Raw genomic sequence first — 14,942 nt, 5'->3', positions numbered from 1 at the left:
ATTATAATTTATAATTAAAATAATATATTAAATTATTAGTAAACCAAAATATGTTTAACACCTGTCATCTGTATTCTGTATGATTGAAGAATATATCACAGAATAATAATATACTTCAAGATATATAAATGATGTATATAAAAGTTTTATCAAATGATTGATAAAATGTAACTCGATTGGTTGCGCAATTTTGCTCCCGAGACGCTCGTGTATTAACTCCATTTTATCACGAGCAAAGATAATATTATTATCACGGTAGCTATTGATAAAGTGATCTATTGAATAACTATGATTTATTATTTATTTAAACTTAAAATATGTTACAAATGTTACAATTAACATTCGGTAATAGATAGGTTCTTATTGATCTATTATATTTAATACATAGTATGATATAGATACTTAAAATCGCGAAATAATATTTGTCAACAACCTGAGCAATGTGATTTGGTGACACTTACTAATTACTTATGCGTTTTAGTCAGTTGTCTTCATTTTTCGTTTCATGTTTAATGTATTAAAATAATCGATGCCGATTAACTACTAATGAATAAACTTCAAACCTTTAAATAATCATGGGTTGCGCCTGTGAAAAACAACATATCACAATACAGGATAACAAGTATTACATACTTGATCAAATTGGACAAGGGTAATTGTATTAAATATACATAAATTTCTTAATCCATAGTATGGTCATTAAATATATTGAGCTGTTCGTACACTCTAAAACTTCAAATGTTAATTGACTGATGTAAATAATACAAATCAACATCAATGCTATTTTTTGCCTACAGTTTTAGTTTAATGAAAAAATAATAAAGCACTATTATTATTAAAAATTAATTAATTATAAGCAATATGTTTAAATTTTTATGGTATTTTTTACTTATATTTTAGGTATCAAATATATTTTAATACATATGTTAAGAACATTTTAGTGGTTACACATTTTCTTGGGTATTTAACCATGATATAACTATATTAATACTTATAATTTTTTTTTATTTTATATTTATAGAGTATTTAATTATGTATATAGTTTTTACATAAATTATTTTTACTATTAATTTTGTATTCTAATGAATACTTATGGAGGTACCTATCTAAAAAAATTATCATAATTTCAATTGTCATTAAGTATGAATTTTTCACAGTCCAAATTTATTGTATATCCAAGAATATATTTTAATTTATTCCTTATAATTATTACACTGAAAACTTTTTTTTCTATATTGTGAAAAACACTGATTATATTTAATTGATGATATGTACTGTGTACAGCAATATGGGTACATATAATTTACAGAAAATTTAGATATAAGAACTAAAAGTTGAACATTAGTATCATTATCTTAAAAAATTGCAACATTTACCATTACAAAAAGTATTTTTCCATACTAGTATACTACCGCCAAAAAATATATAAATACTATTAATTTATACTATTTAAATTTTTAAAAATCTAACTATACTTTATAACTTTCTAGCACCTATATGACATGGTAGAAAAATCAACTTTTGTCCCTCCTGTAACTTGCATAGTAAATATTAAAATAAAATATGATAATATTTATTTATTTTTTTAAATATGTTTCAGTGGCTTTAGTTCAATATTTCTTGTTAAAAATACTAATAATATGAAATTTGTATTGAAATGTATCTTGTGCCATGATCAAAAAGACTGCAAGAATGCTTGGAATGAAGCCAAGATCCATCAACTTTTAGAAAGCAGTGGAAACAAATATATTCTTAATTTAATTGAATGTGAAATGGTTGAAAAATCATTAGAATTTTCAAAAACACCAACAGATACATTTCTTATGTTATTACCTTATTACAAAGTAAGTAGGTATTTAGATATAATAAATCCAAAAATTAAGTAGATCACGTATAAAATGTATTTTTATTATTTATCTTGTTTAGAATGGATCATTGCATGACACTTTAGTTAAACCTCATTATCATATGGATTTGAAATATGTATTAAAACATTTTCGACTGATTTGTTTAAGCGTGAAAACATTTCATGATCTATCTTATTCGCATAGAGATATAAAACCTGCAAATATATTATTTAATGATAATAATGAACCAGTAATAATTGACTTAGGTGACTACTTCATTTGAAAGGTTATTTAACTATTAAAACACTATTTAAAAATTATTTTAAAGAATGTCTTTTACAGGATCTGCTGCTCCTGCCAGAATAACGGTGACCTCAAAAAAAGAAGCACAAGAACTTTTAGATGAAGTAAATGAAAGATGTTCAATGACTTATAGAGCTCCAGAATTGTTTAATATAGATATTAATTCTATTATAGATGAACGAATCGATATCTGGGTAAGAACAAATTAATATATAATTATATTCATAAAAAATTAATTAAATTTATAAACAATACTTCAATACATTAAAATATATTCTTATAATACTTTTTATACATTTCAAGAGTTATATTTAAAGATTATCAGAAGATAAATTTAAATAATTTAATTCAATAGTGGTAAATCAGTTTGTAAATATTTAGAGAAGATGTAACATGCAGTGATGAGACAGTTGATGGCAAAATAAAACATAATGAAACTATTTTCAATATCACTTAATATATAGCTTATTCTCTACCACCAAACCCAGTAATAACATTACACATTATTATTAAAACTATTTAGCAGCAGTTTTACTGTTTATTGCTTTAATTTTTTTACAATAGAAGAATATAACCCGTCAGCAATAAACATTTTTCTATATTGTGCAATAATAATTTTAAAAAAGGAAGAAAATATTTAACTGATTTGCTGTGCTGTAAGTGTCGAATCTATCTTGTCATTGTGGAAATCAATGAAATGAACTTCATAAATTTGAATTCAATGATAAATACAAAACAAGGTTCTAAGTAAAGAGAATTGTTAGTCTTTACAACCACTATTTTACTATTAATATAAATTATAATAGGTTAATTTTATTTTACCACAAACATTACATTTATTATAGTCATTCTTCACAGTATAAACTTATAATGAAGAACTTTTAAGTAAAATTTTTAAAATTTTTGACTGAACAAAAATTGTTTACCAGCAATTACTTAATAAATAATTTACATGCCTATAATAAATAGATCAAATCAAAATATTTTTAATTATACCACTTATATAAAATAATGCAAATTTTTTTAATCTTAAATTCTATTTTATTAAATTGACAATTAACTGACATTATGTTTGTATATTATTTATTAAACTAAAATATTGTTTGTCATGAGTTATTAGCTCAAATCAACTTTTGTATTCCTATTACTCTCCAAACCATAATTTTTTTGTTATCCTATATGTTAAGTCTAAAAATGTTAATGATTCTATATTAATTAGAGTATTGAAACTTGCTAATATAATCTCTATCACCTTAAATTTTTTTAATACACGTCATAATACTTTTAGAATTATGTTAAGTATATTAATAAAAATGTACTATAATATTTAATAGTCCATTGTAAACTAACATTTTCTATATTATAGTTCCACTAGTAATTTAATATAAATTTACCATCTAATCCTTATTATTATTATCATTATTTTTGTTGTATATGTTATTTATTATTCTTATATTGTTATGTATTAAGTCAAGTATATATTACACATTTTTAACCCAATGTTAGATGCCTATGTGGTTGGACATGTGGAAAACAATTATTAACCATCAATAAATTATTGATTAAAATTAGAAATATTTATCATTTATTGCTTCTTTTAATTATTAAACATCAAAATTTACATTATTTATTTATAATTATTATATAATTTATGATTAGAATGATATAAATAGCTTATAAAAAAAATTTTTACAGTCCACAACTTTTACATAATGTATTTTAAATGATGTAAATGAGAAGTACTAGAGATAACATAAACGTAAATTGCATTTGATAAGAATAATCTTATTTTAAAATGTACTGGGTGACATTTGTCAACCGAATGCCTAACGTAAGGTTAATTGTTAAAAAAGCTAGTCCTTATATTACTACTATTACTACTACTACTACTACTACTACCACTGCCATAAATAAATAAATAAAAATTTAAAAAAATTATTATTTTATTATGTTCATTTAATTAAAAAAGCATAAATTAAATTTTTATTGTTTATATAAATCAAATAATACTTATTTTTTTTTTTTATACATATTTCATATTTACATAATATTATTTTAACTAATGTTAGGATATGACATTGACAGTTTACAAGTTATAATAACATCATACATTGCCCTCAAGGTATAGTTAATGAAACCATAGATATTATTTAATTTATTTTTATCATAAATATTTTTTTATCACTTATAAATTTTAATTATACAGTGGTATAAAACATTATTGAAGTACATTTAAAGATATAATTAAAGAAAATTATGAATGTATTTTTTTATTTAGTTTTTAAATATTGTACTAATTATTTTTACCTTTTAATGTTTTTAGTCCTTAGGATGTTTACTATATGCAATGCTTTATAAAAAGTCACCTTTTGACTTGGTTTATGAGCGAGGAGATTCTGTTGCTTTGGCTGTGATAAATGGAAAAATATGTTTTCCTCCAAATTCTAATGAAGTAATAATTTTTATAGATAACTCTACTTTAAAATCTTTATCTGTGTAAAATGTTTTAATATTATAAATGTTTTTTTTTTATGTCATTTTAGAATATCAACGATTTGATAAAGATAATGTTAACAGTAGATCATTTCAAAAGACCATTTATAGATGATATATTAGAATCAGTCAAAGTTATTGATGAAATATTTGATCAAGATTTTAATGAACATAATATTTTAAACTCAGATAATTGTACCGTTTAGAAATTATAATAAATGCATAGAATTAATATCAAAATAAAATGAATTGTCCATACTGTAATGTTAGTTATATACTTATATCGCTTATACTTTTACAAATATATAGTTAAAATAGTTGTTTTTATTTTATAACAAACATTTATTTTATTCAATTTATACTTTAATTTTGTAATTTATTTTTTCATTCAAAATTTAAAATACAGGAAAATGTGATATTCATTAATTAAAAAATATTTTAATAAAAAAAAATTGTCTTCATTTTTTATGAAATATATAATTGTTGTTTTAATATTTATAATGTTTAATTATCACATTATTTTATGTTTTGTACTTCATCATTTATTTAAAATCTCAAATAAAAATTTCTAAAATACATGAAAATAATAACTGTTTAAACTTAATTAAAATAATTATTTTTACTCTAAATATATTCTTTAATTTAGCTTATTTATCTTGTAGTTCTATCAATTTAATACTAAATATAATTTAATAAAAATGTATTTTATCAAATAATTTATAAAAATTTTATTTCATATTAATAATTATTAATATACATTTTTGTTCAACAGTGGGTCATCAATAAAACTCCCCTCTATTCATAAGTTGTAAAAAAAAAATGTATTTCCTGCACACATAAAACTTTTTGTTGCTTATGAATTACTCATAATCGTTTTTTACAAGACAATAACGGTTTGGTATTAGCATACCATTTTAAATACGAATTAAATGTTACACGTCATAGTAAGCATAACGTATAGTTGGTAGTTACTATGTGTTGTAAACGAGATTTCGTTAGAAACTACTTGATAAATATTGTTTTTTTAATTAAATAGACTACTAGTTTACTACTATTTGCCTTCTTCACCTTTGACGGACGTTTGTTGAACTAATAAATGTTCAATACAATACGTAATGAGTAATGATGTATAATGACGTACGTCAAATACGCCGAGATACGGCCAAACAGGTTATATAATATATAGATTATAGGCTACGACCTCAAAAATTAGGACAAGCCAGGATATTGAACAAAACGTCATTATTTGAATTTTTTAATTCATGATAAAATATTAATACTGAAAAATACTTTTTCTAATAAATAATACGGGGTATAGTCTGTATTGCACACTCAAACTATTTTCGAATGCTACTATTAATAAAACTGGTATGTACCCTAATGGCTAATTACTAATTGGAAATATGAATATAAACATAATATCTATTATTAATCGTGATTGCAAATAATAATTTCCTAAACGGGCCGTTTACAAGTTAACTGTCACAAATCAGTCAAATCACAATAAAATAATATAAATAAATTTCTGCTTAATTTGTTACTGTTATACCTACTGGATAAGCATTATTAGATTTGAATTCATAATGTAAAATAAAATAGATATAATTTAAATATTGCTGATTAGGACCTAATAATATAATTGTTTTGATGTCATCGCATAAGAAATTAGAAAATTATAATTATAAATTCGTTAATTGGTAATAACTTGATTGTACCATTGATTTTTTTAAATAAACTAATGAGTTTGGTTTGGTCTATACCGTAATCATTGATATTTGATAGTATTTATAAGCAATTATTAAATTTAAATGACTAATGAGTTACGGCGGGCGGTTTTAGACTTCTGAATTATAATATGGCAAAGACCCCTGAAAAACGATTGGTCCGTCATATCGCAGTGTGCCCAAGACCGGCAGCAACCAGGCTACGTTGGCTGCGCTGTTGACTGTCCACCGTGATAACAACCACTGTGGCCAATTTACCTGCCACATTTCTCGTTACGATGGCGTGAGTTGTCGTAGTTGTCCTGTCAACCAGTTCCGGCAATGTGTTATCCGACTGCTTAAATCACTATTGCTTGTTCGTATTACACTTTTTTTTTGTATTGAATACCAAAAATTCATTATCACTCTCGTAAGGGTATTCTTTCTGTACGTCATATTGAATAATATCAATAATTGTTAAAATACGTCAGTCGTTTTTGAATCACCGTCGTCAATTTGTCACGAGCAAATATAACTCAAAAGACATTCGTTTCGCTTTAAACTGCCGATACCGACGTTAGACCAAACACGTTAATATTACTGTCACTACAGTGTTGTAACACGCCCGCATCAAGGCGGTACGATTAACGCGCGCACACAACGTGATACTACATCTACAGTTATTATTGTTCGCAATGTAAGCATTTTATTACGTTATATACATAATATACTATATTATTTATTATATATACATATTTATTAGTATTCTTTCAATGAAATTGTCGTTAAAAATTGTGACTTAACATAACACCTAGGTATTTTGTGTTATGCTTCTATTGATCGCGTCGTTATTATATTAATGGGCAAATGATGATCATTTTATTACTACCGACGGGTGACAATGATTTGTTACTTATATTCTTGTACTATAATTTAAAATGTATAGAAGTCTCGATTTACTCTTATCCTTTGGTTTCTTGAAATACTTAATTGGGTGGCTATTATCCCCATCTGTTTAAATATAATTCAATGCATTGATACTTTTGTATGATTATATGAATAATAAAATTATCAGCTTATTGTGATATATCTTAAAACAAATTGTATAATCTGTATTGAAATGCTTAGTCATTCAGTAATAACTAATTATTTAGAAGTTGAGATCAATAAAAATTCAATCATATTAAAAGATTTCTACTCGTAGTTTTAACCTATGAAATAAGTATCCTAAGACAAATAGATTGTAGTTTGCTTCTGTTTTACACTATTTACACAAATAAAAAAAATTTAATTTAAATTTAGTGATTTAATTTGGGTGTTTGAATAGTAATTTAAATATAGGTACCAAGCTTTGTACAATATTAATAATTTATGATCTTTTTATAAAATAAGAATTAATTTTAACAGACATAACATGTTTCTGTAGAGAAATATATTTAATTTGTTTTTAAGATATGTCTTGTGGGTATAATACCGTTAGATAAATGTACAACAAAGTTACATTATTCTGATTACTATTACAGAAACAAATAGTTAAAGAAAAATCAATTTTTTTAATACAGTTGTAATATATTTAAGCAAAATATATTGTCATTGACACAAAAATGTCTCTCATGTCCTAAAACTTGATTTTTCAGGAGACACAAAAAAAACTTAAAAATTCACAAATTATCAATGATAAAAATTAATTTTATAATAGTAAAACTATATAATTATTTATTCCAAAAAAAATTGAAGTTTAAAAACTTAATACTTCTGGCTTTATTGTATAAGTTGGCAATATTCTATTAGGTATATAGAAGTTTTTATTAGTTAACATTTTTACCAAACTTAAATAGATTTTCAATGTCACATAGAATGTAGAGATTTTGAATAATTTTATAAAAATTAAGTAACTTGAATATTTTAGTGATTAACTTAGACTACTTTGTTATTTTTATTTCAGAATCAAATTACAATGAAAATATAACTATTATATGAAACAAAAATGTTTAAAGCATTTTAACTATCAATATTTCTAAAGTATCGTGTTATATTAAAGTAACAAGTAATAGTCATTAGTAATATCCCTTCTTTGATTTTAAACAAAATATTGATTTATTACAATATAAAAGTTTAAAATACCTGTAATAAGCATTCATCAAATTACTAATTACTATTTGTTTAATTTAGTATCATATTTTATAAATGCAGTAAGACCTGTTTTATACAGACCCTTGTTAAGACTGAATCCTGTTCTGTGTGGAAATGTATTATGGTCCCACCAGATTTCTATAATTTAACAAAAGATTAAACTCTTGATACAACAGAATCTGTCTAGCGTAAAATGGAAAACTTTTTGGTCCCGTAAATCATATATGCCTTTAACAAACTGAAAAACATCATAAAATAAACAAAAATATTTTTGATACCCATATTTATTTTGTTATTTAGCAATTATTAAGGCCAGCACTATTAATATGTGTCGATAGATAACTACATTTTATCTTAAACCTATATCATCAGTGCTCATTTTTGTCACACCAAATAGTCATAGCTTTCCTGTTTTTCGTCTCGTCTTACTTATTCTCACAATGTCTTCAAAAATTTTTAAATAAAAAAAGTGAAAGTTGTTAATTTTTAAAGAAAAAATTGGACAAAAACTTAACACATTTTGGAATTTTTAATTGTATTTTAATCTGCTTACTTTATTTTATTGTATTATTATTTGATTAATACCTACTAAATATTATGTTCTTCAAATTTTGGAATTAAAATGTATCATTATTTTAAAATATCTAATTAATACATATTATTTAATTATTTATTAAAAATTAAAATTTACTGTAGCGTATGATATTTATTAATTTTTATTATTGGCTGAAAAATTTTTTAACTTTAAATCTTAATCATGCAGAATATTGTAACTTTATAGTATGGAATTTTCCTTTTTATTCAGTTACATGGAAACCTGCTTAAAATGGAAAATTTTTTGGTCCCATGCAATTCCGCACAGAACCGGTGGTTTTACTGTACTATTATAAATATAATTAAATCACAGGTGATAATTCACAAACAATTTATAGTAGGTAACACATGAGAAGTTTTATTTTTTTATTTCTTATTAATTTTCCTGTGAAGGTAGTACATTGAAGATTTTATTATAATGATGGCCTATTTTTATAAATCCGAGAATCTCAAAATCATAAACTTTGTTATATAGAAGAATTTTCATGTTAACAACGAAATGCGAGTTTCAATAACTTATGAATATTTAATTATGTATACAATGAGTTAGGTAGTTTAAGTAGAAAGTCACATACATTAAATTATGGAAAACCAGCTACTTGTTCAAAAACGTATGTAATAGTGTGTGTATTTCAAAATGTACACAATATCATGAACTTGATGATAACTATATGCAATAATTTTATATGCCTTTTATTTTATTACCAACAATATAATTTACTGACAATAGTTGTGTAAAACTATTGCAAAGGTCGCCTATTAATATTTTAGAAAGGCTTTGTTAAAAAACTGAAATTTTGCTAAGAGCACTAAAAATTTTAAGTACAAATTTTTAACATTTTACTATTATAAAATTGTAAGTAATGAATCCTTTTTTCCCTTGTTTATGGGATAAATTAAATTTATTCATAGAATGCCATTTGATGACTCTTGATCTATAAGTAGGAAGGTACTAAATTATGTGATTTATTATCATAAGGAACGAATTATAAAAAAAAGTAATGAGGAAGGATAATCATTCTTAAAAAGATAATATGACAATAATACTTATAATGATAATGCTTTTAGTTCCATTCTATATCAAAAAAATAATGACTTGTATTATAATATGAATTAGTTTTGAAAACTAAAAAATGTAGGTATTTTAATTAAATATATGATATAAATATTATAGATTTATTTATAATGATGACAATTTTTTTAATTTAAACATTAGGTGCATCTTTTTCCAAATACATTGACAATAGATTTGTTTTAATATAATTAAGTAATATAAATTAACATTTATGTCAGTCTGCACTGTACTTTTTTTAAATTTATTTCAAATAAAAAATAAAAACTTAAATTATGTACATGACAATAAATACAAAACAAATAAAAGAAAAATACTTTTCAATATTGTCAAATATTTAGTAGGTAGTTTGTTTCGATATTAATATTACATTTTTCTTTACACAATTTTTTAAAGGATAAACAATTTATTTATAATTTTAATATACTACTGTAACATTATATTAATACATAGATTTCAAAATGAACTTTCATTTTTATTTATTTGAAATAGATACTTACATATCATCTAAAAGTAAATTTGTTCATAAAAATTATTTAACTTATTGTTAGTTATAGTTTAACTATCTGCTTTTCTAACAAATAATTCTAAAATATGTGATGAGTTTCAAATAATAAAATAATATCTTGTTTTATTTTAAGTAAGTTTGGTATGTTATTATTTATAGCTTTGAAAGATATAATTTTGTTTCTATTAGGATATTTTACAATTTTCATTTCACTTTATTCTATTAAATAACAAATGTACATACTATTAATATCGATAAATATGTTCTGTTTTACTGCTGCTTTTATAGGTTATATGTATGATAATCTCAAAATTTATTTTTTGCAACCTACTGAATTGTATTGAGTAATATGTTAAAATATTTACAGTATTTTGTTCCGAATGTATTTTTTTGAATTTTTGAACAGTAAATTATATATATTATATATTAAATTACTTTCCTTGACATTTGTATATGAATTAAATAGGTTAGGATTTTAAATTTTTTTATGATTTCTAGGACAACATTATTGCAAGTACAAAATCTGATTCAGATATCAACAATTAAAAAATAATAAGTTTTATATTACATTATTTCCAGTTTAAATAAATATCAGTAATTTGTTGATTCTATTTAGTAATTACCTGCTTATTAAATATGTCTTATAACTTTATTTCTTTGATGACAACTAATTTTAAATCATACATTCATACACCTATATTATAAAACAAAATTATGAACAAACATTTTTTTTTTATATCTTATAAAGTATTTTAGTGTAAATTTTTTAGAGTTTTGAAGTGATTCAAATTTTAATCCTTCTAATAAATATATAATAATAGATATTAGATAGTTTATTGTATATGTAGTAGTATAGTCTTATTAAGCATAATTGTATGATATCTAGCTTCAAACAAAAATTTATTTTATTATTTTTAATTTTATCTGTTTGAGACAATGTAACTTGCAACAAAAATATTGCAAATTCTTCATCAATTCTTGACTGTCTATTAAAATATACAGTATATAATTATAGAGGTTACTAATTTGAATTGTAAAATTAGTATCCCTTGTGTGATCCTCCTCGTGTATTATAATCATGATTTCATTCAATTAGGCAAATATTAAACTTTCTGAATTGTCATTTGTTAAATCAAATATCTACAACCTTAAATAAAAATATTTTTATTTATATTTATATATTAGTATAAATTAAATAGTTTCACGTTTATCTATAAAAATATCAATCTATCATTTTGTCTTAGTTTTTTATTTCTTTATATTATAAAATGATAATAGTGTGTATATATAGCACTAAGCTTGTTTAATAAGCAAATCCTTTATGTTAAAGCAATTCATAAATAATTCATATTAATCAAAATTAAAGTTATTTATAATTTAAATATCTATAACACATCAAAATCTCACAATATTTTTTATACAAGCCCAAGCCTTTTTATACTATAAAAAAGTTGTTTCAAAAACCCTTTAGTTTTTATAAAGTGCCTCTTTTTTCATTTTTGGCTTAAAATAATATACCACTTCGACTTCGTTTTTCTACTTATCCAAAGAATATTTTATATAGTTTCACAATTTTTTTACACACAGTGCTACTAAATATTTTCCATATGTCACAAGTTTTCAATTTTTGGTCTGAATACATAATGAATTTACTATTTTTTATATGACATCTTCTTAGTTTATTTATTCTTTTTTTTCCATTAACAGATTGCATATAATTCAAATTATATAAAAATCAAATAAATTAAATTAAAATTTATATTATAATCATATTTTAAAATAGTATACTCCATTACTCGCCTATCGTACATCATAACAATAATAATCATTATGTATCAAATTTTAATTAAAAATAAATATCTTGAGGACTGTTTTATTGATAATTCCGAGTATTTTTCATTATTGAGTAGGTCATTGTAATGGATATAATAAGTAATATTTTAATTCAATAATAAATCATTATACATGAAAATCTAATTCTGAGCTATGATGAAAACTAAAGAATTGAGGATCACCCTCTATTTCTAAGGCTATTTTATAATATATTTATTCATACTACTCCCTACTAATTTAGAATAGTTAAAATTTGAACTAGTTTTTTACATCAATTTCGCATAATATGTGATATTTTATATAGTAATTCAAAATTTATGTAATTTTAATAGCAGTTAATTGTTATTAATTTAAATCAATGTCGATATACCGTATATATTTAGATAAGTAGAGTAGAATACCAATATATTTTGCGGAGAATCCTGTACTTATCCATTCCGCTAACCTATATCTTATATACTTTTAATTCATAAACTATTCGTCGCATTACTCAGAAAAATAACGTTATTAGATTTTTAAATAATGAATTTTATTCAAATAATCAAAACGAAAATTGTTGGAAAAAAATATAGTGTAGTTTTTGGTTACTGTTTCTTGTATTAGCCATACATACGTTATAATTTCGAGTTCAAAACATTTTTACAGTGTATTTGATTTACTTTAGTATACGAGTATATCTCTATTGATAGGAAATTTAACATGTTTAATGGTATTAATAATTTTTCAAATACTTATATCGGTCGAAAGCTTTTTGCATTATTCTACATGTTATACTTAGCAAATATATTTAAGCTAATTTTAAGAAATCGCTGTAACTCGTTTGCGCCCGGCTAACCTTTTTCCATACAAAAACCAACACGATTGCGCCCGTTTTACCTTTTTATCTACACAAATGCAACACGATTGCGCTCCAATATACATATATGTGTCCCTAATATATATATATTATATATAACATATACATAATATTATACTCTAACAATTTCCCATTTACATTATTTAAAAATCGGACTAGGTTTTCCTTGAACTTGATTTCCCAATATGTATAACCCGATATTTTAGTACGTGCACTTTAGTAATCGAGATAATATTTTATTGTTAATTTATTGTTAACTTTTATAATTTTTTATAGTATTTTTTGTATTATTTTAATGTATTGCTACACGCAATTATTTATATATTTACAATTTTTTTTAGTCTACTTTATTATTTGCTGAAAAGTTTTAAGACTTATGTTTATTTTGACGATATGTGATATTTTTTTATTTAAATAAAAATATAAACTAATAACAAAAATATGCACTAAAAATTAATACACTTTATTCATCCTAAATAATGATATTCGCGCGCAATTCGGAAACACCAGTATATATATATATATTGATTGGAGCGCAATCGTGTTGCGTTTTTTGAACGGAAAAAGGTAAACCATGTTGCAACACCCGCACCCGCCATTAATTGTTTTTCCCGTTGTACAAATTTGTCTTCATAAGAACTAATTTTGTGTTATTGGCTTATATAATATTAAAACGAATTGACTTACTATCAAACTTATAAGTACGAGCTTTTTTTTATTTATTAGTTTTTACAATATTTAATTTATTAAAACAAGTTTTAACTAATGTTTTAAAGAGTATCTAAGTAAAATATTATCACACAAAACTACTCTGAACTTTCTTAAAAATGAAAACAAAAAAAAAAATCAATTTATCATCACAATTATCTAACTTTTAATCTTAAAATTCAATAATAAGTAAATTCGCCTCTAACAACACAATACTGAGCTACTGTTCATTAACCCAAATTCGTGATGTTATATTATATATAAAACAAAAAATTACTTATCTGAAAACTTGTAAATTGTATTTAAGAATACCCTAATATAGGTATTATAAAGATTATATATTATTCAATCTTATAACTTATTTTGTTGTGAACATTTAAGATTTTAATTATATTAAAATTGATCAATTCTGAAACAATAACTCAATGTTAAATATTCAAATATTTTATTTTTGAATGGGGGAAGATCTTATTTATACACTTAAAACCCAAAAAATTGAATTGTACATATGGTATTCATTGTAATTTTCATTCAATCTCATTTTTCTTAAATTGTACAATTAAATTATTACTATAAACATATCAATAAGTACAATAATAGGTATACAGACCACAGCAGATTAAAACTTTTCAAATACTTTACTACGTTTTGTTTGCGCAATAGCGTGACGAAAAATTTAATGTACAGTACATTTTCCTAAATTATTTTATTCAAATTTAATATTGTGATTTGGATTTTCTTAATTACCGTATTTAATTTATTATTATTATCTATATTAAGTTTAATTTAAACAATGTAAATAATAATTTACAAAAAATATAATTAGGAGATAAGCTGTTTGAGTTCTTCTTGAGAGTGTACCTAATAAATGAATAAAATAAACAACTTTTGA

At 22.8% G+C, this 14,942-nt stretch overlaps 1 protein-coding gene across 1 annotated transcript; it reads left to right on the top strand.

The window, feature by feature from the left end:
* Nucleotides 1-264: 264 nt before the first annotated feature.
* LOC112593662 (serine/threonine-protein kinase 16) lies at nucleotides 265-4,857 on the top strand. The gene is made up of 6 exons (XM_025338165.1): nucleotides 265-652; nucleotides 1,601-1,844; nucleotides 1,927-2,113; nucleotides 2,190-2,344; nucleotides 4,474-4,602; nucleotides 4,694-4,857. Exons 1-6 carry the CDS (start codon nucleotides 576-578, stop codon nucleotides 4,847-4,849), a joined length of 948 nt encoding a protein of 315 aa, XP_025193950.1. The 5' UTR covers nucleotides 265-575; the 3' UTR covers nucleotides 4,850-4,857.
* Nucleotides 4,858-14,942: the final 10,085 nt, after the last annotated feature.

This window comes from Melanaphis sacchari, unplaced genomic scaffold (assembly GCF_002803265.2).
Source record: "Melanaphis sacchari strain LSU unplaced genomic scaffold, SCAv2.0 Contig20_pilon_pilon, whole genome shotgun sequence".
Taxonomy (NCBI): Eukaryota; Metazoa; Arthropoda; class Insecta; order Hemiptera; family Aphididae; genus Melanaphis; species Melanaphis sacchari.
This window is presented reverse-complemented; position numbering and strand designations above follow the sequence as displayed.

Coding starts and splice junctions, on each gene's coding strand:
- LOC112593662 (XM_025338165.1), top strand. CDS start 576: ATGGGTTGCGCCTGTGAAAAACAACATATCACAATACAGGATAACAAG. Junction 653..1,600: donor CTTGATCAAATTGGACAAGG/GTAATTGTATTA, acceptor AATATGTTTCAG/TGGCTTTAGTTCAATATTTC. Junction 2,345..4,473: donor ATGAACGAATCGATATCTGG/GTAAGAACAAAT, acceptor TAATGTTTTTAG/TCCTTAGGATGTTTACTATA.